Source organism: Bombyx mori, chromosome 15 (assembly GCF_030269925.1).
Source record: "Bombyx mori chromosome 15, ASM3026992v2".
Taxonomy (NCBI): Eukaryota; Metazoa; Arthropoda; class Insecta; order Lepidoptera; family Bombycidae; genus Bombyx; species Bombyx mori.
Genome location: NC_085121.1, coordinates 12,713,719 through 12,739,776, shown reverse-complemented (window position 1 = coordinate 12,739,776; position 26,058 = coordinate 12,713,719). Strand labels below are relative to the sequence as shown.

The 26,058-nt window shown below is 40.1% G+C and overlaps 4 protein-coding genes and 1 long non-coding RNA gene across 13 annotated transcripts in view; 2 read left to right on the top strand and 3 right to left on the bottom strand.

The window, feature by feature from the left end:
- The window catches only part of LOC101741049 (choline-phosphate cytidylyltransferase B), a 30,667-nt gene extending 28,908 nt beyond the window's left edge, over positions 1–1,759 (top strand). For 3 of the 9 annotated variants that reach the window (XM_004922930.3, XM_012697381.3, XM_004922931.4), the window contains 3 exons: positions 238–461; positions 823–887; positions 1,157–1,759. In XM_004922930.3, the coding sequence (XP_004922987.1) occupies positions 238–461; positions 823–887; positions 1,157–1,278 (411 nt within the window). In that variant the 3' untranslated portion in view covers positions 1,279–1,759. Of the gene's footprint in view, positions 1–237; positions 462–822 lie in introns of all 9 variants that reach the window. The other 6 variants (XM_062672689.1, XM_012697382.2, XM_062672690.1 and 3 more) reach the window with 2 other exon arrangements.
- A 2,708-nt stretch (positions 1,760–4,467) lies between these two features.
- LOC110386877 (protein canopy 4) lies at positions 4,468–5,554 on the bottom strand. Its single transcript, XM_021353350.3, has one exon. It carries the CDS (start codon positions 5,436–5,438, stop codon positions 4,782–4,784), a length of 657 nt encoding a protein of 218 aa, XP_021209025.1. The 5' UTR covers positions 5,439–5,554; the 3' UTR covers positions 4,468–4,781.
- A 2,086-nt stretch (positions 5,555–7,640) lies between these two features.
- LOC101740766 (alpha/beta-tubulin-N-acetyltransferase 9) lies at positions 7,641–9,250 on the bottom strand. Its single transcript, XM_021353349.3, has 4 exons — positions 8,757–9,250; positions 8,522–8,631; positions 8,243–8,302; positions 7,641–8,028 (listed from the first exon to the last, which is right to left on the bottom strand). Exons 1-4 carry the CDS (start codon positions 8,831–8,833, stop codon positions 7,685–7,687), a joined length of 591 nt encoding a protein of 196 aa, XP_021209024.1. The 5' UTR covers positions 8,834–9,250; the 3' UTR covers positions 7,641–7,684.
- A 2,358-nt stretch (positions 9,251–11,608) lies between these two features.
- Positions 11,609–18,360, top strand: LOC101740627 (uncharacterized). Its single transcript, XM_004922925.5, has 3 exons — positions 11,609–12,088; positions 13,793–13,979; positions 14,770–18,360. The coding sequence occupies exons 1-3, from the start codon at positions 11,739–11,741 to the stop codon at positions 15,022–15,024; spliced, it is 792 nt and encodes a 263-aa protein (XP_004922982.1). The 5' UTR covers positions 11,609–11,738; the 3' UTR covers positions 15,025–18,360.
- Positions 12,079–15,667, bottom strand: LOC134200232 (uncharacterized). The gene is made up of 2 exons (XR_009975058.1): positions 15,538–15,667; positions 12,079–13,322 (listed from the first exon to the last, which is right to left on the bottom strand). It is a non-coding gene; the product is annotated as an uncharacterized LOC134200232 (long non-coding RNA).
- Positions 18,361–26,058: the final 7,698 nt, after the last annotated feature.

Sequence of the window (26,058 nt, the reverse complement as noted above, 5' to 3'; positions counted from 1 at the left end):
CTTAAAACAAACAAAAAGAATTCGTCCGACGTTGTTATTTTTATTTAATTCCGAGTATTTTCATATTTATCTACCCTTTAAACCTTCTCTGGACTTCCACAAATAATTCAAGACCAAAATTGGCCAAGTCGGTCCAGCCGTTCTCGAGTTTTAGCGAGACTAACGAACAGCAATTCATTTTTATATATATAGATATAGATTTAATTTTAATAATTTTTGGGTGTCGTTTTTGTTTAGGTCATGACGAATATTGGTGAAAAACGCGTAGATATTCTAACGAAGTGGGAGGAGAAGTCTCGGGAGCTCATCGACGCCTTTCTGCTGCTGTTCGGCCCGGACGGGCGCCTCTCTAACATCTGGGAGTCCTCCAAGGGCCGCCTCATGCAGGCGCTCAGCCAGCCGCCCTCGCCGCGGGGCTCGCCGCCGCCCAGCGAGAACGGAGACCACTCGCCCTTGTATAGGTAAATACAACAATATTTGTTACTATAGTCGACGCATTTTTAACTCAGTCATCCGTCCGTCAATAAATGTCACTAACAGTAGGAATGCGCACGCAATGCAACCCGTTATCGACACTCACAGCCCACCTGGTGTTAAGTGGTTACTGGAGCCCATGGACATCTACAACGTAAATGCGCCACCCACCCTGAGATATAAGTTCTAAGGTCTCACTATAGTTACAACGGCTGCCCTACCCTTCAGACTGAAACACATTACTGCTTCACGGCAGAAATAGATAAGGCGGTGATACCTACCCGCGCGGACTCAGAAGAGGTCCTACCACCAGTAAAGTAGTAAATACGTTGTTTTTTTTTTTGACAGAAGTTCGGTGTCTCCTCCCCCAGCGAAGGCGCGGCGTCGGGAGCCGGACTGGGAGTCGCACGCAGGTAACTGGGTAATTGTTTTGCTTGTACCTGCAACACGCGCTCTGTGCTATACTATAGAGCGCGCACCAAAAACTACATTGATCTCATTAAATTATTATTTATTTCGCCCCCTTATAAATTGTCTCGAGTATGGAATGGTTTTAAAATAATTAACATTGTTAATAGATACTCATATGGTTAAGTAGTAAATATTGTGTGGCACTACGTTTTCAACATGACGTTCGAATAGTGTTGTGTGTAGTTCGTAACCACGGATCTGCGTCCCGCAGATGCATCGGGCTCTGAGTGCTCTGGCGACGCCACGACGCCAGCGACGCGCCAGCTGACCGACCTCACGGACGACGGCTCCGACAGCGACGACGACTACCAGGACTCCAGCCCCTACCTGTAGGCGCCGCACTCTCCGACAACACGGATCGTAAATTAACGTATTTTTGTACGCAAACTCGTCCCCGGAACAGCGGCATCTGGTGTCGTGATGCGAGTTTCCGTCAGCCCAAGGAGGCAGTGATATACAGCCTCCGCCACAGACTAGTTCCACCTCGGAGTCGCCTACGCTGTGCAGTATAGTGTGCGTGTGTAACACCTCAATGTGCGAGTGCGGTTGAGTACAATGGAGTGGATGTGTTTAATCCTATTAGTTTATAATTTGTATTTATTGTTTTTAGGACTTTTTTTTTATTTTTTTTCGTTCTCATTGGAAATTGCAGATTTCCTTTTATTTTTATTCGCACCTAGTACACGATGTAAAATTTGGTGCAGAAAAAAATATTTCATAGATATTATTTATATAAAATGATACTTTTTAATGGTCGATTAAAAGGTGCTTATGAAATACAAATTTGTTATTTAATATACGTATCAGTATCTCATTCAGTGTGTTTCTTTTTTGACCTAAACCTTTGTTTAAAACAAGTTAACTACATTCTATTACTAAATAAAACTAAATATTGAAAAAAGATATTGGTGTTGGAAAAAATGAAGACTCATAATTTTGATTCAATTGGTTTCAAAAATAATGTCAACAATCTGTACCGCAAGCAAACTCTCTTCTTCATTAAAAGGAATAGTTTCGCTTATACATTGTGAAATGCTGAGTGTTGCTGAACTTTCTCTTCCTAACTAGCTATACCTGGTGGTAGAGTCAGCTATCTTAACTTTTTTCGTCCACTTCGCTCTAACTTTGACATCATTGTCAGTAACAATACATACTCGTTGCGGATTTTATCGCACCTAGTTACGCTGCGTATCTACCTCAGCTACTTTTTTTACTGCCCTTGTAGACAAACGAGCATACGGCCCACCTGATGGTGAGGGTTACCGTCGCTCATGGACGTCAGCAATGCCAGGGGCAGATCCAAGCCCCTGTCCACCGTTAAGTACTTTTGGAATTTCTGAAGTCCAAGGGCGACGGTAACCACTCACCATCAAGTGGGCCGTATGCTCGTCTGCCTACAAGGGCAATAAACAAAATATTACTCTCCACAAGCCTCGTTTGAAGAAGGACATGTCATAGCGTTCGGGAAACACTGTGGAGGGGAACTCATTCCAAAGCCGGATGGTACGTTCCAGAAAAGATCTCTGAAAACGTACTGTGGATGAACGCGGTGGCTCCAGGTAGTATGGATGAACTCTACTCCGGTGGCGGGCGGTGCGATTGTAAAAGCGAGATGATGGGATTATTTCAAACAATTTCTCAGATGCTATGCACGTTATTTTGGGCTGCAGCCCATGTTTTTCTGCCATACATAATAACTGACCTTATTACGTAACTGAGTTTAACGCATTTTTCCAAAGAACAGTATCTTGAATCTATTGAGTATTTAAAAAACAACACAATTTGGTTACTATGATGAGTCCTTCGCATGTTAAAGAGAATAATTTCTGCATGTCGCGATTAACTGGATAGGTTAGTAAATCAAAGCAGAAACTTTTAAAACACAAAATTTTTGGTAATGATGAAGTATATTTATATGCCAGGAAATGAGCTTATATGAATCAGAATTTATATCCTGTCAGCCTGCCATTATCGGTCGGCACTCCACGGCAATAACAATAATGTATTTTTAAACAGAGCTAAAGCATTTAAATTAATGTACCTAACTAAATAATTATAGCAATGTAAAATGATTATTAATAAATAAATTATTATTATTATTTATTTATTATTATTATTATAAACGGACAGACGTGTACGTTTCAATATGATTTTTAGAGACCCTCGTACAAGCCTGTGATAGCTATCGGCAATAAGCCTGTTAATCACAGAAACCCCTGAATATATGCTTTTTGTCCGCTGTAGTGAAGTCGATCTCATTTGCCATGACCACCCACCTCCTTTGGGACCGTTTCTTAAAGAATTAATTCATTAAGAATAACCCTTATTTCTTTAAAGAAGTTGACAAGCATTAGTTCCTTGCGATTCTGTGGGATTCTACTACCGTTTCGCTGCGATCTTGTGCCCCCACTTTTGCATTCAAATCACCCATGACAACATTGTAGTGGGTCTTAGTGGTGAGGTGAAGTGCTTTTGATATGTCAAACATATCCACCACATCATTATCCTAGTGTGTTGATGTCGGAGCGTAGGTAAGCCTGCATAATCTTGAGGCTATACTTCTCACTCTTAGTCATATTGATTACGAGATATGTTACTCTGTCCGACACATTGGAGATTTCTACAAAGTTGTCTAAGATGACTTTATTACCAAGAACCCCCGCCACCTTAGATTAGCTGGTCTGCCTTTCTGTGATACTTAAGGTAAACCAATTCTAGAGTAACAGTATCCTTCCCCACTCTTCGGATTTCACACGGCCCCCAAATGTGCCTCCTTTCTTGCCAATTTCTACTCCGAGTTGACAGGTGCTCGTCAAGCCGCGCGAGCGTACCTATGTTGTACGTCGACAAGGTGAGTCTACGGCAGCCGTAATCCGTAACTTTGGTTCTTCGCACACCCAGTCGTGCTGTCATCACGACCGCTATCGTGATCATGGGCAGCAAGGCGACCGAGAACTGGGGTATTTTGGTATCTATACCTGTTTTCGGTTGACGTGAATACATACTTTAAGTTATGATAGAACTGTGCACATCTTTACCTTTTCGCCTTTTACGATACCTAAGTAGGAAAGAGGTCAAGGCTATTCTAGTCTAAGGTCACCGCGCGGCGAATATGCCTATGCATATTAGAATATTGTCTTTTCAGCCTTACTTACCTGTACTGTTAAAACTATGACCTTACAACTCATGTCTCAAGGTGAGTGGCGGCATTTACTTTGTAGATGTCTATGAGCTCTGGTAACCACTTAACACCAGGTGGGCCGTGAGCTCGTCCAGACATCTAAGCAATAAAAAAAACAGATTTAATTAACCACAGCCTGAATCTAGATAAAACCATTTTTTTCTTTTTCTGTTGTTCACATGCTCATTCTAATACCTATCGTGTCATGAGTTAGGTACTTTTCATTGACTAACGTTAGGAGACCTATGCATGATTGAACCAGTTTGGACTCAATACTCACCATTTAATCACTATCAATCTACATTACAAGAAATTCACTATAGATCTATGTGAAACAACAATTTATAGAAAATGATTTAATTCAATATGTTAATATAGGAACATAAAGGATTTCAAATAAGAATATAATTCATACTTAAAAATTAAATTGTATTAAAATAAATACAGCTCTCTGATCACTTGACTTTGTAACAAAATTAAGTTTAATTCTATTATTTATAGCAAAAAACATTCACTGAAACATACTGATTCAATGTACAGATATTATCCATTCTCACTTTACTTTACCTACGCAATTAATCTCAATACCTCAGTATAATATTGTAGATCACGTTTAAAGTTTTTTCAGTACATATTTGTGTCTATTAAATAAATCTCAAAGCTCTGATCTTTCTTTAATACCTTTTTCACCTTTTTCATTATTTAACTCTTCGTAGAGACAAGAATCATCAACTCCTTTCAAAGCATGTTTTGTACATAAATATATTTTGAGATCTTCTTTACCTTGATGGTTCCAATACCAGTCTTCGACGGCTATTTCGTTCTCTTCTAAAAGGCTTTCACATTGTGTTTTCATATGGGTGATTTCAGCAGAAGGTTTATCCCACAGCTCCAATGGTATTCCGAGATCCACTTTTACACCTTTATCTACGAGACCGTGAAGGGTCTTAAATGTTTGACTCATTCCTTTGGCAAATCTTGTACTATCGGACCTTTCTTTGTGAATATTGTATTCCAATATTCTATCACACACACCCTCTAAAGATTCGATTAACCTTAATTCAGATTTCTGATATTTCGTTTTCTTTTTTGGTTGAACATCGTCGAGGGAGTATCCGATTTCAATAACTTCATGAACTTTGCCGGTCTCTTCGAGTCTGTTCTGCAATTCCGTTGCTAGAATTTTGCAAACTTCACATCTATTGGCGTATTTGACACCGACATCTTCCTCTGATTTAATATCATTGTCGTCACGACAAATAACATTCCTTGATAGAAGAGCAAGGATACAAATTAATTTAAGGAAAAACATTGCTTTTTTTTCAATAACAACAACACCACTTACAATCCTAATATTAAGTGTATAATCTATGATCCTATTTATTGACTGTATTTATTATCTATGACTCAATGACCTACTTTTTTTTAAAAGTGATTTTACGACCTGGTAACTAAGACCTTTAGGTCAAGTCTTATTTTAATTTAAATGAAAACTTTTTTATATGAAATAATGATATAGTAACCGGCAAACATCGTGAGCAAATGACTTTGACTGCGCAGAACCGAATTTTAGATCACTTTGGTGGTGAGGGTGAGGCGCGACGGCAGGGGAAATCGTATCGAGCGCGTTATTGGTAGATCAGTCGAACCTTGCGTCCCGCACCGCGCCCTCGTTCCGCTTGCTCTAATAAAATAATATTATGGAAAAAGTAAAACAGACTTCGGAAGCAACAAAAACATCAGTGAGTACTGTTAGGTGCATTATTAACGAAGCTAAAGGCTCTGGCTTGCTCGTCGTGCTTGGGACTCCGGGTAAGAAAAGATCAGGGAAGAAGAAAGTTACCGGAATGGATAGTTTCGTTCAATCTGTAATAAAAAGATGTAATCATAATAACTACATAACAAGCAGCGAAACTCCGTACCGTAGAAAGGCTTCGAAATTTTTAAAGAAGATATACATTTTAATGGCTCGGAATGAAGCTTACGACGAATTATGAAAGAGCTAGGCTTCAGATGGAAAAAAAAAACAGAAAATAATCGGAAGCTGGTAATTGAAAAAAGTAACATTCGATTACTACGAATCGAATATCTTCAAAAAATAATTAATTATAGACAAAAAAGAAGATCGAACCGACCGAGTCGTAAACTACACCGATGAGCCCTATGTCGACTTATCACGATGATGGCGACTCGGGTGATGAAAACAGTGATGATGATAATGGTCAAGATTATGATAACGAAAAAAAAATTTACAAATACCAGCTTCGCTTCAACTGAACGAAGACCTGGCAACAGCTCTAGTTTTGACTTAATAGAAGGAATATCTATTTTACCCCAAGATTAAATTATTACAATTATTAACCTATATTTTTTGTTGATGTTCTAATAAATATATAAATAAATACATATGTTGATTTTATTAATTTAATTGCATTATGACGCAGAGTAAATAATGTTTTTGCACGTGAGTGTACCATGCGCAAACTTACCCCCACTACGTCAACAAATGCTCAAGAAGTTTGCCGGCTATTATACCTATTATGAAATGAAATGAAATTGATTAACATGAAACATGGCATGGCATGAAATAAAAACGAAATGAAATGAGATGAGATGATATGGGATGAAATATAATCTCAGTAAAATAGTGGTCATTTACTAAGACTATTTCAGTGGACTTTTTGGAGGATCCCGAGAAGTTATGTTCAGCGGCTTTGTTTCATTTTACCACATTTGTGCACTTTCACAGATACTAAATAGTTAATAAACCACCGTTATTACACATTTAAACCTAAAGAAACACTAAAAAGACAAAATAAAACAAATCAAAGTTCACTGTTCGCGTTCGCGCCAAAAAAAACCTATAAAGACCAACTTTTTTTTATTCTTATTTTTACGGCGCGGCGGATTGAAAACGCACTGCAAGTCTATTAAAAAAGATAATTGTAATAATGACAATCCTGCCTGCCGACTAGTGACTTTCCCAACCAACACTTACAGGGTATCCCAAAACTCAATGATAAGCTGGTACCAGACGATAAACCAAAATTTATTAGTTCTGGAGCAAAATAGTGGCTTACTTAAGCGATAATAGATATATTTCAAATAAAGATGAAAATAAACACCTCTGGTCCCTTTCTTAAGTGTTGCTATCAGAAATTTTACAATTATGGAGTGATTTTAACGTCGTAATCTAAAATAACGTTTTTATTGATCGCAGTCATAAATCAACATAATATTCATGGCTAATTTAGTAAAATAAATTGTTTTATTATATTATTAATAGTCTGTAACAACTATACAGAACCCAAGATATTTCATAGGTTCCTGAATATATTTAACATTTTCAATTTTCATTTCTTAAATAGATTTTTAAAATTCTTTTTAAATTAGCAAAACCAAAAACAAGAACACTCCAAAAATACATGTTAGTTAAATGTCTTCAACTCATGTATTTTGTCTATAGTAAGAGAAAATGTTTCATAAAACTGTGGTAATGTAAAAAAATCCAACATAGCATGCTGTGAAGGTATTGTAGAAACCTTTTATTTGATTTAATTAGTGATAGTCTTTTATTTCAAAAGAAAGACTACTTGCTAACCACTCAGTCCATTCATTTGATACTTTCTTGTCCAAAGTCACTTCTTGAAATACTGCACTGACACTTTTCTCCTGAAATCCTAACTTTTTGAACATTTTAATACTGATCACATTCTGTAATAATATTTTTGCTTCAAATGTTTGTATTTTTATATACTTTATTCCATAAAGTAACATTAATTTAACAGCTTCCCATCCTCTTTTCTTTCCTCTGGCTGATGGTTCAGCTATCATTATTTCTATTTCTCCTATAGCCAACTCTTTGTCAGTTATGAATATATTTGTATCCCCAATCATTGCACCTGAAGAAATCATAAAATGTATTAATAAATGTTTTCTTTAGTGAAAATTAATATATAATTTGTTTTTATGAAACTTATTGACGGGCACATGCACATGAAACATTACACAAAACATGAAATCACTGATCTTGTTAAGCACCAGTATGATTATTGATATATTAATGAACATAGTATACTAAGTACTAATTTCATTTCTGTATTTATGGTAGTATACCTGTTTCATCGAAGGCTGTATTATTAAATATATCCTTGTCCAAAATGATAAATGTGCATTCTGAAAAAAAGCAATCACATATAATATAGATCAATCACTTAATTAAATATGATGAAGTTTGTCCATAATGTTAAATGATTATTAGTTAGTTTTTCGTGAAGATGTCATATTGTATAAGTTTTAAGGTAAAAGTTAAGTAAGTAGTTTTATTTCTAAGTTCAACAAATATCGCCTAGTATGAAACGAAGTTAAAATAAAAATTTTTGTTGATAAACATACTATCTTCGTCATCATGCCATGTTTTTTGCATTTCGTACTCTTGTTCTAAATTTAATGGTTCTGAAGCTGTTAGCTTTTGTAATTCTTCGGACTTCATCCATTCATGATAGCTGAAAGATTATTTTGAATGGCGTGCATTATATATAATATATATTAAATATTTTGTACATAATGATTTCTAGAAGAAAATTTGGAAATTTTCTGGAGTTACGTTTTCTATTTGCTAAGTACATACACAGGTACATGATGTTTTTTGTAAGGAACCAAAATTATATTTGCTCCTACGATTTTGGTATGACTATTTAATTTCATTGCTATCAATGCAATCTAGTATCTACAATTTTGTCACGCTATTTTCAAACAAAACAAGTTTTTTCACCGTCTGTCACTCAACTCAATGTCAATTAGACATGCGTAGTTCCGGACCTAAATAGTTCCTGGAACTATGTCCTCATATGGAACTATATCATTCAATCCGAGTTGTCAAAATTAACATGTTCAGACAGTTCCATTTCCATTCCAAGTGTACTGTTATGCAGGAACTACGAACGCGTTGAACATGACGGACATGCGGACATGATTAGAGCATAGGTACCGCGCGGCGCGGAGGCGTGGCGCGGCGAGTCCACCCGAACGAGTCTCGAACCGACACGAGTCCACGTAAAGAGATAAGGCGACATATGGCACGAATACGAGAGAGTGAGATGGAGCGAGTGCATGAAACTGCGTGTGGAGCTCTTTCATATTACATTTTTATTAATTTTGAAGTTATGCTCTACGACCTACGTGTTACAGTCGATAGTTGAATAAATTAAAATGTTTTGCTATGGATTTTGACCTTGACCATGCATCATTCCTACGAGCACTTAACCTTAAGTGTTTGTGGACCATTTCTTAGAAAATCATAATTCAAAATTCGAGAATTTTAAAACATTCACCACTTTCGCTATTCGGTATCTCGGTTATGGGAAAAAGGTTGTAAGGCTACAACGAGCTTAATTTACGTTGTATATCAGAATAACGTGGTATTTTAATTAACAACTGATAGGTTATAGTTTCCGGTGCATCGTACAATACCTACATTGAAAAATAATGAAAGTAGTAGAGTAGTTGAAATTATGACAAAGTAATTACAGTACATTAATAAATTATGCAACCAGCTGTAACAATGAACCTAAAACTAAAAACCTTACAAAATAATAATTACAATAATAATTGCCATAAGCGGCAATCTATTTTTATATAGTGCTTTTAAAAAATTGTATTTTTAATACCTTTTTTGAAAAATATTGTGTAATTAATAATAACTTAATACGTGATTCGCTACACTACAAACAGCTAGACTTAACATGTCCGCGGAACTAAACAGCTTCAAACAGCTACTAGACTTAATATGTCCGCGGAACTAAACAGCTACAAACTACAAACAGCTACTAGACTTAACATGTTCGTGAAACTAAACAGTTCCGCGAACATGTTTACTGGAACTAGTTCCGACACTCAAAAGAACGATGTCATGTTCAATCCAGTTCCGAACATGATTAGCGCACGTCTAATGTCAATCATGTCACAATAATTCATAGCAATAATTCCATTTTTTCTGGAAAGGCAAAGGTATACTATACCACCTAATCTTTAGTATTTTCTGTTTCAATTATGAAAAATGATATGGAGCGCAATTAAATGAATTTAATGGCATTTAGAAATATTTTGAATTGTTATTGCTTGATAGATCCACTAAACAGGCAAAGGCAAAGCCGTAACTCAGCCTATTCTAAAAAGGGTATGAAATTGTAGGAATATACGACAAAGGGAAGATCTTCCACCGAGCGGGTGATATTGCTCGGTAGACCGACGGTCCGAATGTTGTTGTTCGGAACTTGTATATATGCGCTTTATCTTGAAAATGTCGTAAGCGAGATTCAGGCATCTGTCAATTATCTTGCGTCGTATGATGGCTACCTGCCACATCACTCCCCTCCGAGACTGAAGGTCGTGTCATTTTTTTTTAATTAGCGTTGTCCGTGCTGAGATTAGCTTGCAAGGGCCAGTGCTGCTCGAAGCCTGCGGTGAGTCGAGGCTGAGCTTGAATGCTGCGTGCGTGTCGCCAGTGCTGCTCGAAGTCTGCGGTGAGTCGAGACTGAGCTTGAATGCTGCGTGCGTGTCGCCAGTGCTGCTCGAAGTCTGCGGTGAGTCGAGACTGAGCTTGAATGCTGCGTGCGTGTCGCCAGTAGTCCATGTGTGCAGAGCTGCCACGCCGGAGATGTGTGACCCCAAGCGTTGATGATCCGGTCGTGGGCTGCGATGAACTGTTGCGGCGTGATGAGGCAGTGAAGTTGCGTGCCGTAGGACCAGGAAGCGCGGTGAGTCGGCTGCGATGGTCCTGTTGAGGCTGCGATGCTGGCTTGCTGTGGGACGACTGTCAATGACGTACTTTTATCTGCGAGAATGCGGGGATTGTGGTAGCCGAAGTTCTTGATGCGCTGAAGATGAATCAGAAGGTTGCGTGTTCAGATCACGTCGGGGTCACCAGTTTGGGAGGCTTGACGACGAAAGGAAGATCTTCCACCGAGCGGGTGATATTGCTCGGTAGACCGACGGTCCGAATGTTGTTGTTCGGAACTTGTATATATGCGCTTTATCTTGAAAATGTCGTAAGCGAGATTCAGGCATCTGTCAATTATCTTGCGTCGTATGATGGCTACCCACCACAAAATGAAATTAATCTTAGAATAAATTCAATGAGGTGAGAAGATAACCCTGTAAACGTTCTATGAAATTAAATTAACACCGCTCGATAGCCTTTCACAATTATTCTGAGGTTATTTAATTTAATATATTCCAACACCGTATTTAATCTCATAACTTGCCGTTTTGTTTTTTTTTTCACTGGGCCAGTCTTGGATGTTAGCAATTCCAGGGACAGAGTCAAACAGCTGTTTATCATAGCCAAGCCTTGTTCATATTCGTCAATTATTTTTTGCACTAAACAAGGCTTCAAGCACAACTTACAAAAATAACATTGTATGTGATATGTTCCCTTTGCTTATCCAATTGATGAATGAGACATTAAAAACAAATTCTTTTGAAACTCTCAAACATAGATTATACACTTAATATCTCTCAAACTCTCAAACTGACTCAAACTCTAAGGTTTAAAATTTAAAACAAGTGTACCTAATATTGTTTTAAGTTTGGGATAGTGTTTGTTGTTAAAATGAATCAGTATCACACGGAACGACGCTTGTGCATTTGTTACAGCTTACTTGCCGGCCTCCTCACGATATCAATAGTATGCATTGCAATTCCGTATAATCACTGGCGTGTGTCTTTGGATATGTGTCCTGGGAATTTCTTGGAGAACATTAGTTGTGGTTGTATATTGAATGGGGTCTTTACATCCCAATCCTTCAATGGAGGACACAACTCATACTGTTTATACGCTATATTCGCTCCTATTCCTGTTATAGTTTATGCCATTGTAATGGCATTATTTCATATGTACAGAGTGTGCATAAATAATATTGGTAAATATGAAGATGAAAAAACAACAGAAATGGAGGAAATGTAAGTAATTTTATTAAGGCAACCTAGTAATTCAAATTTAGTTACAACTGAATACAACCTGTTGCAATTGGCAAACAACAAATGTACAAGCCTCATCATGCTAGATTAGGATAGGCTTGTATTCCCCCCTTGTGTCGCTTTTCTCACTACTGAGAGTTGCAACTCTCTTGCTGCATCTTTCTCTCCTTTACAATTTTCTTCCATCTGCTGGGATCCTTGACTTCAATGGAGGGCTTAGTGGAACTTGATGTTCAGGCAAGATCGAATTTGATCTGATCATCTGGTAGGACTGGGTAATCTGGGACGTTTTCCCGCTATATTTTCAGTCACCATCAGCTATCTGAGTACTTGGTACTCCAAGCTTGTATTAGACTCGGTTCAAAAAATCACACTCTGTATGTAAAAATAAAAATACTCTGGCAGCATAATTATGGTGAATCATCTACAAACTTGCTCTTAGCTTAAAATTGTTGTCAGTGCAAGTGTGCTAATCTTAAAATTGATTTATAGATTGCAATAAAAAGGAGCACTATCATTAAATCAAGTTTAAAAGTAGGATGTCTGAATCATAATAAGAATATTATTCAAATTTTTTATGTGTCACATTTATAGCTTAGCCATATAATACACAAACTATCTATGCCCTATTTGCTGTTATCTGCTTTATCAACTTTCATGACGTGATAAAAAAAACACATTAAGAACTGTATTATACATTGAATGAATCATCACAAAATAAATTTGGAAAATGCAATGTTTATTTATGAATTAATTATCTTATTTCATCTTAAGGATTGGGTCATCCTTTACAAACTTCAGGATCAAGGATGAAGACAAACATCTTCTTATTTAAACTCAAAAATTAGTTACTTAGTAACTGATAAATTCTGTGATCAATTAGTTAGTTAGTTAGTTAGTCAATTAGTCTCTACTTGTTAATCTCAGTTCTTGGGTATTTCTGAATTGCAATATGTATTTGTTTTTGGAATAACCTTTCACCACATTAAGGGTCACCTTTATTAGGATTTTTGATAAATAGTTCAGGATCTATGAGGACTTTTGCAAATTGCTTTTCTGATAACATTTCCAACAAGAATGATGGTGTTGAAAATGTAATTCACTATTTGACCATATCAACCATCAGTGCCACAAATGCAGGAGTTTGATACCATTAATAATGTTGATTTTCTCTTTGATATATTATTTATCTTCGATTCTCTGGTATCTCATCTCTCTAAGAACAAAAATAGACTTTTACTAATAGTCACATAAATGAGCCGTCTATTATCAAAGGTGGCAATCTGTGCATTTGGACAAAAAAATGTTATTGATATGTCAATACAGATTGGTTTGAATATAATCGTCTCCTTCAAAGAATATGGTTCAAAATCTGCATTAAATAAAGGTTAATAGTTAACCTGTTATTTATCTAAGATGTCGTTCCGAAGAGTTTTGTGACTGCCAATGGAATACAAAGTCAATAATTCGTTTTTCTGATTTACCAATAATTGTCCAAAAGTCAGATTGCCGGCTTTGATAATAGTCGACTCAAACAAAATCCCACACAAAAATCATTATGTCAATATACATATAAAGACAATGACAATTTTAGAAAAAGTTTTGGCACATTTTTAAATCATAGAATAGTCAATAAGAAAGTAAGGTATACTAAATAACTAAATTGTAATTTGATTTATATTATAGCGAAGGAAGATCCATTGTAGTCACATCAAGATCTCAAGTAACAGATTCAAATGACTCTGTCATCTATTGCTGGATACCAACATCATGTCTGGCTGCCGTTCTCTGTCTATACAACTTAGTGCATGCTATAATTACAACAGATGGATATTTTAGAACATGCACACAGTACAGAGGTGCATTAGTCAGGGTAAGTAATGCTTATGATATCAGTAATGTTTTATTTGTTGGAATAAACCTATAACTAGGTACTAAACTGTTGTGGGTTGAGAGAAAAGTCATTGCTATAAGTTTAAGTAAATACAGACATGGGCAGTAAACATACTTGTCCAATATATAATTGATTGGCCATTAAAACCACAATGATTGTGTGATTGTTCACAACTTCTTATCCATACCTACAATTAGAGATGAAATCCATTTTTTTTGTACCAAACACAAAAGGTGACTTAACATTCAATCAAACAAACTGGCAAACAATCTTTTGCAAGGAAGTCACAAACAAGACCTCAAACGACATGCAATACTTGAAGTAGATCAAAGATTTAGAATTGATATTATTAATGAACAAAGATATTGATGTATATTTGTAGACTTGTATCATATTTTGACAATTGACCCTGTTCGCCCACTGTTTGGACCAGCTTATGTACTGATAGTCTATAGATTAATTGTAGAGAAAAAACAAACAAGCAATGAATGGAACGAATAAGTCACAGAATCTAACATTATTAGTATATTAAAGCTAAGATTTCATAGTTTCCTACTCTGCTTGAACTACTGATATAATTTAAACCATTCTGTGTCTTTCCATCCTGTGTCTTTTTTTATGTTATGACTACTATCTGACCACAGCACCAATTCTAAATATATTTCTACAACTCAGAAGAATATGGAATACACTTAGGGTTAACTTTCAACTCAATTTCAACAACACAGAAACTTTACCTTTATGTAAATGTATGTGGTTATTCTTGCAGGATCTAAGACAGAGTGGATCTTCAGCAATAGCTATACATTTTCGTCTCAATTGCCAAGCCATTTTTGACTTTATGGATTACGTACATAATGACTCCCAAAATAGTCGCAGAGGAGATTACATAAATACAGGGGCATCGTTACAACTGGCTCTATTCGCAACTTGGGCATCTGTTGTTTTATGGATAGTAATTGTTGTTTTCACTGCTCTCAGAGCTTACAGAGAGAGGCATGTGTTAACATGTTGCGGCAATTAGATAAGTATAGACTTGCACATTACTGACATGTTTTCAGTGGCCTTATGGCAACATTTTTGTTAGTATTGCATCAGAAACAGTATTGGCAGTTTCTAAGTGATATCAGCAGTTATGCATTCCGGTTTAAGGGTACAATAAAACTATTAAAAATATGAAATCATAAAATTGATATCAATTTAACGTACTTAAGTGTTGTGGTATATATGAATCTATTACCGTGTAACAGCAAGATAGCCAACTTAATAATAATAACACAGATAAAATTTCAGAGATTCCTGCCATGTGGTATGTTGTATGAATCAAGATTTTTCCATGATCGTGCTTCAACCAACAGCCTACAAAGCTTTCCCAATCCGGCATTCCAAGTACGGCTTAACGCCCGCAAATATAAATCTTAACGTAACTGTAAGCAAATATGGCGGGGCTCGTAGACCCCGCTTAAATATATATTTTTGAAAAGTATACATATCGTAAATAACGATACAGTACAAATATAATTGGTTGTATTTTTACCTGTTAAGTTTCGTGCCTAGTTCATATGGTGTCCGTACTGAGAATATTTGTTATAATGTGTACTATTGTGTACATTGTGTTAACTATATTGCGTACTTATTTATGAGATGTCAGGTTCGCAAAATATGTTCACTATATGGAGGGTAGAAATAAGGAGCATCAACTTGTAAATAGGACAAGTTGAAAAATTGTCCACCTGTAAAAATTAAGCTATTAGCGGCCTTTACACACGCTGTCACACACACTCTATCGCGCGTTCTTAGGAGCGTATTACAGGATTACGCGCGGGAAATCCTGCACGCTCATTCGCGCGCGATTATATTTGAGTCGTCTATTATCAAAGGTGGCAATCTGTGCATTTGGACAAAAAATTTTTATTGATATGTCAATTCAGATTGATTTGAATATAACCGTCTCCTTCAAAGAATACGGTTCAAAACCTGCATTAAATAAAGGTTAATAGTTAACCTGTTATTTATCTAAGATGTCGTTCCGAAGAGTTTTGTGACTGCCAATGGAATACAAAGTCAATAATTCGTTTTTCTGATTTACCAATCATTGTCCAAAAGTCAGATTGCCGGCTTTGATAATAGTCGACTCATTTGTATGTTTTGCTTACGCTACTCGTTCTTGCGCCCGCGATTGGTCGTGTTTGTTTTCCTCAGCGGAATGAGCGGCCGTGTAAAGGCGGGATAGATCGCCCGTATCTGGCACGTGTTGGAGTGTATGCAATTCACACAGTTTTACGGAAGAACGCGGGTGTTGCGTTGAAAAATGGATATAAGATCACGCGTGGCGCATTATGTTGGGCAAAATTTAATTGCATAGTACAATTAAAAATAACACTTGTTTGATTGTGACGTTTCAGTTAACAATTAATCAATTGTTAATTGTTCCTGCAATTAAACTTTAATTAAATTTAAATAAAGTAAATAAAAATAATAGAAGATGGAGGAGTAGCCTTTAAGGTACAGGGCAGGGCTGTCACAAGGTTGACTGACGTTCTTACAAAGTCAGCAAGAAGCCGTTGGTTCCAGGCTGCGCTAAATCGTTATTCGTGGGAGTTATTAGGGGAGGCTAGGCCCTAGGGTACGTCGACTCATAAGTGTTATGTCCATTTCAGATATTTCTAAATCCGTAAAAATCTTAAAAAAGTATGGGTCTTCTATACCCATACTTTTTTACGTACGTAATGGAATCATAGAATTGATAAAATATTTCAAAATATTTTCGTCGAACTGATGTTGGGTTGGCTTATTTTTATCAGATTTCTTTATTTTGCTTAATTTGGATTTTGGCAATATTTTCGCTTTTCTCTTTTTCTCTCTTTCTCTTGGCGTATGTTTTGTACTCCTCAATGCATTTGCTGTCCATGTTTCCTTTTCAAGTCGCTTAGAAAATTAGATGTACAATTCTTAAACCCTTTAACTTTTGTCATCATATCTTCAGGGTATTTCTTGCACAGAGCTGTGATTTTATTTCCCGATGATTCTTCAGGCAGGTGCTTAAAATATATACCGTAAAGTAAAAGAAGCCGCAATTTCCGCGATGACTCAGAGGCGGCGACATCATCGGCAGTGCTGGTTGATGGCAAGGGGGATAAAGGATCATATTTATAGTATTTTAAATCTTTCTTCTTGTTACTATGGCGCCACCTATATTGGCTCCCTTTCAGTGGACACTTTTAATACACTGATATGGTGCTCCTTACTTCTATCCTCCATGGTCAACTAGCGTTTGGCAGCCTGCTATAGATACTAAACTTATCCTGCCAGCTATCAACATTATGACTTTGTCAATATATTATAGACAAGAACTTTTATTTTAGATAGTTTTCTTTAAACCTTTTTCGTTACAAATATTATCTAATATAGATCTAAGTATGTTAAATATTAGTACCATGTAAGCACTGCCATAAAAGTACCTTATTTTACAACGATTTAAAAAAAATGGCAAATACAAATAGACTATTGAGCACAATATAGTTTTTAAGTTATTGTAATGGTATATCGGCGCAATTTAGTTAACTAAGATGGTTAGAGTTAACTGTTTTCTCAATGTTAAATTTTATTTATTTTATTTATTTATTAGGCACACAATACACATCACAAGCTAAAAGATACATAACAAACACAAGTACAAAGAAACAAAATTGGTTAGTTTTGAAATTGTTGGATAGTTGTTATATATCCAACGCAAGTGATGTGGATGTCTATGGGCTCCAGTAACCACTTAACACCAGGTGGGCTGTGAGCTCGTCCACCCATCTAAGCAATAAAAAAAAAGTGAACAATTGTTTATGACGGTATTCAGGAAAATTAATGAACAAGCTATCCCGCTGTTCTACTATAAATAAGTTATATTATACTAGTTATAAGAGTTACTTTTGTCGCGCAACACTTCCGGCTCGAGCAGTCGGACGAGGCGGAGCTCTGTATTGTTATCGTTGTACACTTGAAATGTAATAAGTGGAATTCATTGGAAAAGTCAGTATTAATTACTGTCACAATGGAAGGCAATGATAATGATGAAGAGAATGGCGTCAGCGACGCTGACGTCATCATTTTAAAAACACCATGGAATCAGTTTATCCGTCATAATATATAATATTTAATTATTACATTACGTAGATTATTGAAATCATTGACTGGTATGCCTATCTCTACGACTACGCGTCCATGTGATAGGCCTTAGATGAACTAGTCTTTTATATTTTAAAACATGTTTTATTTTTATGTATCATTCCACCGATGTAATATTTAAAAAAAAATAGTAATAAAAATTGTGACGTCCATTTTTTATAATAAATAGATTTAAATTTTTTATATTGTTTCAATTTCTTTATAGCTTACCGCCCACGTGGGCCGCAATTTATATTGCGTTATACCTAAATACCTAACTAGGTATTTATACCCGGATTCATTGCTTTAAGCAATTGGCGGGAAGCTAACGGTATGGGATTCCACACACAACTTCGAATGGTGTGGAATCCCATACCATCTCGTTAAAGCGGGTTCCTTCATTTCGACATGAAAATGTAAAAGGCAGAGATACGATTGGTAATTACAATATTAGTATGTACTGTGAAAGAAACAGAATAAAAACACGACTCCCAATTCTTCTTAAATTTGTTCTTCCTCGACTGGCTTGGGGTTAGAATTGCAAACTTGGTACCTAATTCTCATAACCGAGATTTACAGACTAACAGCCTGGCCACGGGACATTCGCCGATACGAATATTCGCGCGGTGCGAACGGCGAAGCGTCTAGCGACTAGAATAAGCGCATAGAAATGTACCTAAAAAGCCACGCGCACCGGCGACCGGCGAAATGTACCGAGCGAATCGCGCGGGCGACTTACGACGCGGCCAGCAAAACAAATGCATGAATAAGGACGGTGCAAGCCGTAGTCGTAGTCGAGCGGTAGTCGCGGCGAATAGTACAGTGATTAAATTAATTTAGTTGTTTTCGCCGCGAAAAATGAACGCCGAAATTTTCATATTTTTTATTTATCTTTTATTTTATATTGTTAAAGTCGTCGTGGCCTAACGGATAAGACGTCCGGTGCAATCGTGATGAGCGATAAAAAAAAATTGCTTAGATGGGTGAACGAGCTCACAGCCCACCTTGTGTTAAGTGGTTACTGGAGCCCAAAGACATCTACAATGTAAATGCGCCATCCACCTTGAGATATAAGTTCTGAGGTCTCAAGTATAGTTACATCGGCTGCCCCACCCTTCAAACCGAAACGCATTACTACTTCACGGCAGAAATAGGCAGGGTGATGGTACCCACCCGCGCGGACTCACAAGAGGTCCAGTAATTACGCAAATTATAATTTTGCGGGTTTGATTTTTATTACACGATGTTATTCCTTCACCGTGGAAGTCAATCGTGAACATTTGTTAAGTACATATTTCATTAGAAAAATTGGTACCCGCCTGCAAGATTCGAACACCGGTGCATCACTCAACAGGAATGCACCGGACGTCTTATCCTTTAGGCCATGACGACTTCAGAATATAGCTGAAATACTAGCTAGACCAGCTATTTGGAAGTCTAGCCACCAAAAGTATTTCTCGTACTTGTGGAATTCTCCGTCTATAGGTATACTCCGATTCTTATTCAAATCATGTACTTCACAATCTTTTCCAAATAATAGGTCCTGAACCAAAAAACTATTAATTTGTAAGCAATATCGAGATAATTTCGATATAGACATTTCGCTGTCGGACTTCCTTACTAGTCGCGGCGGCGAACGTGAGTACCCGTGGCCTGCAAACGGTGCTGCGCGAATGGTCGCCTCATCCACCGCTTCGTCGTTCGCACCGCCGATCCCCGTGGCCAGGCCGTAATAGCGAAAAAGCCGTAATTTTTCTTACAAAATTGGTCTGATGAGATCGTTTGGTACAAAGCTATATTGAACTACTGCGTTCCTACACCTCTACTAGAAAACCAAGACCTTCGGCAAGAAAGTGGCAACCCACCGAGTTTCTCACCGGATCTTCTCAGTGGGTCGTGATTCGGAGCAGGTGGTAAATTCGGCGAGCCACTGCTTTTGGTAGGACTTTTTTTTATTGCCCTTGTAGGCAGACGAGCATACAGCCCACCTGACGGTGAGTGGTTACCGTCGCCCATGGACTTCAGCAATGCCAGGGCAGAGCCAAGCCGCTGCCTATCGACCTTTAATGGAATCATCAACTCTGAGCTAAGGTGGAATAGCCCTTAGGGTACCAGTCATTACGTAGAGAATGTCACTTTAAAATAATATGCAAAAAAATAAAACAGATTCTATTCCACAAAATAAATTTATTAACCACACTTTTAAAACAATAATTTTTCCTCATGTTTTTATTTTAATGAATAAATGATTTGAACACAACGAGCAGGCATTGGCATGATTTATTCCATATTAAATTATTATGCGATTTAACTTGTGTAGAATAATAAAATTTTAGTAATAAAAAAATAGACTTTTAATAAAAAAACAAATTCAACAATCAGTTCATTTTAAAAAATTTTTAAACTATTTTGTTCTATTTTTAATTAAATATTATTACATTATATAACAACAACACATATTATAACAACAACATTTATTATACCCCGAAAACAATGTTTTTATTCATTTTAATTACGTACTATCATCAATTATGATGTTTTCTACTTTTCGACTTATACATAAATTATTTATTTATATTTAATAGGTAGCATTAAATAAAATAAAAAAAAAATACGTTTGTGAAAACATTTTTGCAATGTCGTAGAAAGAATTAGAAAAAACACCTATTAGAAAAATAAATAATAGTTAAATAAACTAACTAAATAGGTAAGCTTTTATAGAAAATCGAACTAAAAAATTGAAAATAAATTTTAATAGCGTGGATGCTTTTCAGGATATTATCAGAATAACCCTTCTACTCATATCTGTTCAAAATATTTATAACTACATACTAATACCATGCACCCCACTTTTTTTTTTTTTTTTTTTTTCCCTACCTATGCTGATAGCCTTGAGAGGCTATTTCAGCTTCACCCTAACGTTTGTAGGTGAGCTCGCGGGGCTCAACCGGAGAGTTGCTAACACTGACCCTAGCAAGAGCAGTGCTTCGCAGAATCTACCACCGGATCGGAAACGCGACCCACTGAGAAGATCCGGCGAGAAACTCAGTGGGCTGTGTCTATGGGTTAGTTCGCTCGTCGAGCCCTTCGTCGCAAGCGACGGGTTCGACGAGGACGGTGACCGGTACTTGTGGTGCCTAAGAGCACCGTTAATGGATCAGGAGGATCCGTAATGACGTGCTTTGGGCGACGTCGACGGTTTACCATTCGGTCTACTGGGTCGGGTATGTAATTTCCAGCGGCTACGATGAGAGGGTTCTCATGTCGTGCCGCCTTCTCAAAATGGCGCAGCGATGCCGACTGTAGATACTTACTGACAGAGTCAAGCTCCAGGTCATCGTGGAGATCCACGTTCCTCAGGAACCATGGTGCTCCGACGGCTATCCTGCAGAATCGGGATTGAATAACCTGAAGGGGCTTCAAGTTGGTGCGGGCTGCGTGAGCGAACACTACGCTTGCATACGTCATAACGGGGCGTATGCAAGTTTTGTAGAGAGTTACCTTATTACGGAGGGACAGTTTGCTTCGCTTGCAAAGCATAGGGTAGAGACGTCCTAATATGAAGGCGGCACGGTCGCGTACCGTTTTAATATGGGGACGGAATGTCATCCCTCTGTCGAGGGTGACGCCTAGGTATTTGACCTGCGAGGCCCACGGTATGGGCTGGCCAAAGAGAGTGACGGGGCTAACGGCGGAGGTGTTTGCGCGCCTATTAGGGAGTGGGATGCTCGAAGTGGTATTCGGAGGGCGACCCCTTTTGAAGAGCACCGCTGTGCTTTTCGTGGGGTTGATGTCGATGCGCCACTTCCGGAACCACTGTCCCATGGTGGCTACTGCGATCTGGAGTCGCCGATGAAGCAGCGACATCTTCCTACACGAGTAGTAGATAGCCGTGTCATCGGCGAAGAGCGCTAGATGGGTCTCCGGAGACCGGGGTATATCATTGATATACAAACTAAATAATAACGGGGAGAGCGCGGAGCCTTGCGGGACTCCGGCAGTCAGTTGACGGGGACGAGAACGAGTTCCCTCTACTCGATATCGAAACGAACGGTTCGACAAGAAGTCTCGTATGATGAGCACGAGTCTGTCTGGCACTCCCATGTTGTACAGTTTGTAAATTAAACCGTTGTGCCAGACTTTGTCGAACGCCTTCGCGATGTCGAAGAAGAGGGCGCCGGTCGGGATTTGTTTACGCCTATTTAGTCCTATCAGGATGTGCTCCGTGAGGCGGTGCACTTGTTGTACGCACGAGTGTTTAGAGCGGAATCCGAACTGTTCGTCTATGAGAATTTTGTTCGCGGTAACAAAATCCCAGAGGCGTTTCCTAAGGAGCCGTTCGTAAATTTTTCCTATCGTCGGGAGGAGACTAATCGGACGGTAACTAGAAGTTTCGTTTGTCGGTTTGCCCGGCTTATGTATACCGATAACGTCCGCTTCTTTCCACACCGCGGGAAAGATGCAGTGCGTCATAGCGGCATTTAAAATTGTAGCCAACATTGCTATCAGTTGGACTGGCAAGAGTTTTAGCGCGCGGTTGCGGATGCCGTCGGAGCCGGGTGCCTTCCTAGGTTGGAGGTTGTGGATCGCGTCTCTAACTTCGTCAGTGGTAATGGGGGGTAACGCGTCCGAGGGCGGCAGGGAAGCTCTGCGCTCGACCTCCCTGTCGACTAACTCGGTGTGTTCGGGGTCCGCGTGTTGAGTGCTGGTGGTGCACTGCTCTTGCAGTGCATCGGCCAGCAGCTCAGCCTTGTCATCGTCATCGAATGCCGGTGGTTGGCCTGAAGGGCGTACGAGGGGAGGCATAGTAGCGGTAGTTTCGGATTTGAGAGTCCTAGCTAGTCGCCAGTATGCTTGGTGGGAGGGCGCGAGTTGTTCTAAATAACTATGCCAATTATCGTTACGCGCGTCACTTAGGCGGGAGTGGACTTCGCGTTGTAGACGACGCATCCGAATCCGGTTTGAATGCGTGGGAAGACGATCGTAGGCCCGGATTGCCGCGTTCCTAACTCTTAAGAGATTCCTAAGTTCGGAGGACAGTCTGATGCGGTGGAAGCTGTCCTCCACATCGACTTCTTTTGAAGATCTAATGATCGCGGAAGAGATGTGATCGGTAATGATGTTTATGGATTCGACGGTGTCCTCGGGAGATAGATTCGAATCCGGGCCGTAAGGGAGGATTGGCGGAGCGGCTTCGGCTAGGCACGTGCCCAGCTTATTCCAATCCACCATGGTCCTCGTAACAGTGGCTGGGTTGTGAGGGCGACCGAGCTGCATAAGGACAGGTCGGTGGTCTGAGTCGAGCTCTGACAGTGCTTCGATGGAACGTAAGCGCAGAGTTACGTTCCTAAGCAATGCCAGGTCTATAGTGCTCGGACGAAGCGCGATGTTATACGGATAACATGTTGGAGTTGGAGTTGAATACTTCAAAAGTGAGGTCGTCTATAAACGCGTCGAGACGCCTACCGTTAACGTTCGTACGATGGCAGTTCCACCTAGTGTGGTGGCAATTTAAATCGCCTGCCAGGATGACGGAGTCTCCCATGCCAAACAGTGACTCGATGTCACTGCTCAGGAGGGGCTTGTCCGGGGGGAGATAAACGGATGCGATGACGATCGGCTGGTGTCCCGTCAGCGAGATACGGCACACTGACGCCTCGATATGTAAGAGCGAGGGAGTATCGAGAGGAACAACGTGCAGAGCCCGCCTATAGTAAATGGCAGTCCCGCCTTTGGAGGCGGTGAGTCTGTCATTCCTAACCATGACGTAATTCGCGACTTTCGGGTCACGACGCGAGGGCTTCAGACAGGTCTCCTGCACTAACAAAATATCTACAAGATTATCGCGGAGGAATTCGAAAATTTGATCGCGTTGCCGCGCGAGTCCGTTAGCATTGTAGAATGCTAACGTAAGGGAATACGGTTTTTCTCTACCTTTTTGCGCCATTGATTACCGGTAAAGAATTTTTATAACGTGCGAGACACGGACTCGTAGACGTCCATGTGATCGAAAGCGGCCGCGAGCCGCTGTTCGGGGGTTACCGACCTACGGATAGCATCTGCGAACGATCGCAGACGGTCAAAGTTTACTGCGGTGACGAAGTCGCGCACGAGCGCGAAGTCGTTGACGACTGAGGGTTGCGGGGGGCGGTACGCGGGCGCGGGGCGAGGTGCGAGCAGGGGCTGAGGCGCGTGACGTGTCGCAGGCGGGAGCTGGGGTACGTTTTGTGTTCCCTCCTTCGTATACGGCAGCGGTTTTTTCCACGCCGAGACGGTGGGAACCGCAGCCGGTACGAAGGCTGGTTTCGGCACTGAAGGCGCCGAAGTCTTTGGGTCGACGGTTCGGGGGGCTGGGTGGTTCAGGCGTTTACGCGGAGCCCTAGGACATCCGCGGTAGTTTGCCGGGTGCCCTTGCTTAAGGCATAGGACACAGCTTGGGGGTTCCGTCGCGGTTTCCCTAACACGCGAACATTCTGTGGTTGCGTGATCGCCGAGGCATTTCACGCAGCGGGGGCGCGCGTGGCAATTACGCGCTGAGTGGCCATAGAGCTGGCACCTGTGGCACTGCCCGGGAGTACCACGTTTATGGGGGGCTTCGATGGTGACCCCGGAGAGGCCGCATATCGTTTTGAGACATGAGATTCTTTTCTTTGCCTCCGGGGTTGATTCTAGCGCGACGAGAATCATATTGTACGGCTGTCTGCCGCGTCCGCTGTGCATCCGGTGCACACTAATTATTGGGAGGGACTGACCGATCAGATCCTCCTTTACGTAGTCTATGTCGAGTTCCTTGGGGACTCCACGTATCACTACGCGGAGTTCGCGGTCCTCCTGAAGAGCATAGGTTTGATAACCTATGTTCTCCTTTCGAAGGTAAGCAGAGAGGGCCCTATGGTCGCCCGGCGTTGCGACCTTAATCTGAATCCCATGCGCGACGTTACGCGCATGGGTATAATTAATTTTGTTGGCCTGAAGGGCCTGGGATACGCGATTCCACGCTGACTTCTCCTGGAGTATCAGCGGGGGCGGGACAACTGTTTTAGGCGCGGGCGCGGTTTTTGGGCGCGGCGGTGGGATTACGCGGCGGGCGGAGTCCGACTCCGGCGTTACGACTACCTGCGGTCGGGAGGCGGTCGCGGACTTGGTTTGCTTCGTCATGGAGCTCCGGGACTCCACGACGCGAGTACGCTTTTTACCGCGCGTTACAGTTTGGAACCCATCCGAGGTTCCGGGTTGAGGGCTAGTCGCGGACTCGAAGTCCATCTCCGATTCGGTATCGGAGCCTGAACTAGACGCTATTGAGGTCGCGACGGACGAAACTGACGTGATTGACGCGGGCGCGGGGGTAGCGGGGGTGGGGGCGTTAGACGCTACGGCGGCGGCGTGCGTACGTGCGCTTGAACACGGACCGGCGGCGGGGCACGCGAGGCATGCCTGCGAGGCATGTTTGGCGACGGCGGCGAGAGATGCGGGGGGAGAATAATTACCAAATGAGGCCCTATAGGCTTCGAATTCGGGCGCGATTGACGGATATTTTTCCCGAATGAAGTCGATGAAAAGTTTTTCCTCCATCTTTACGTGATTTTCGCCCGGGGGGGGCGGCCCCGGGACTTAAACACGCGCTCGCCTTGCGGCGAGGCCCCTGCGTCGGTAACACTAAATTGGCCGAAGCGATTCTAGGAATTTTAGAAATTTTAGTGAATAGAATAAGTAGAATAGAATTAGAGTGAATAGAACCACTGCACAGTTCCCGGGCGGCAATGCCTTGCAATTAGGCGCAGGTACAAATTCCGAGAAACACTTGGGCCACAGATGTGCCACGAACAATGATCTATTATCACCGGTAGTCACTTCCGACAAAACAATGAGCACGTCCACGCGCGTCGGTTGCTCAAATCGG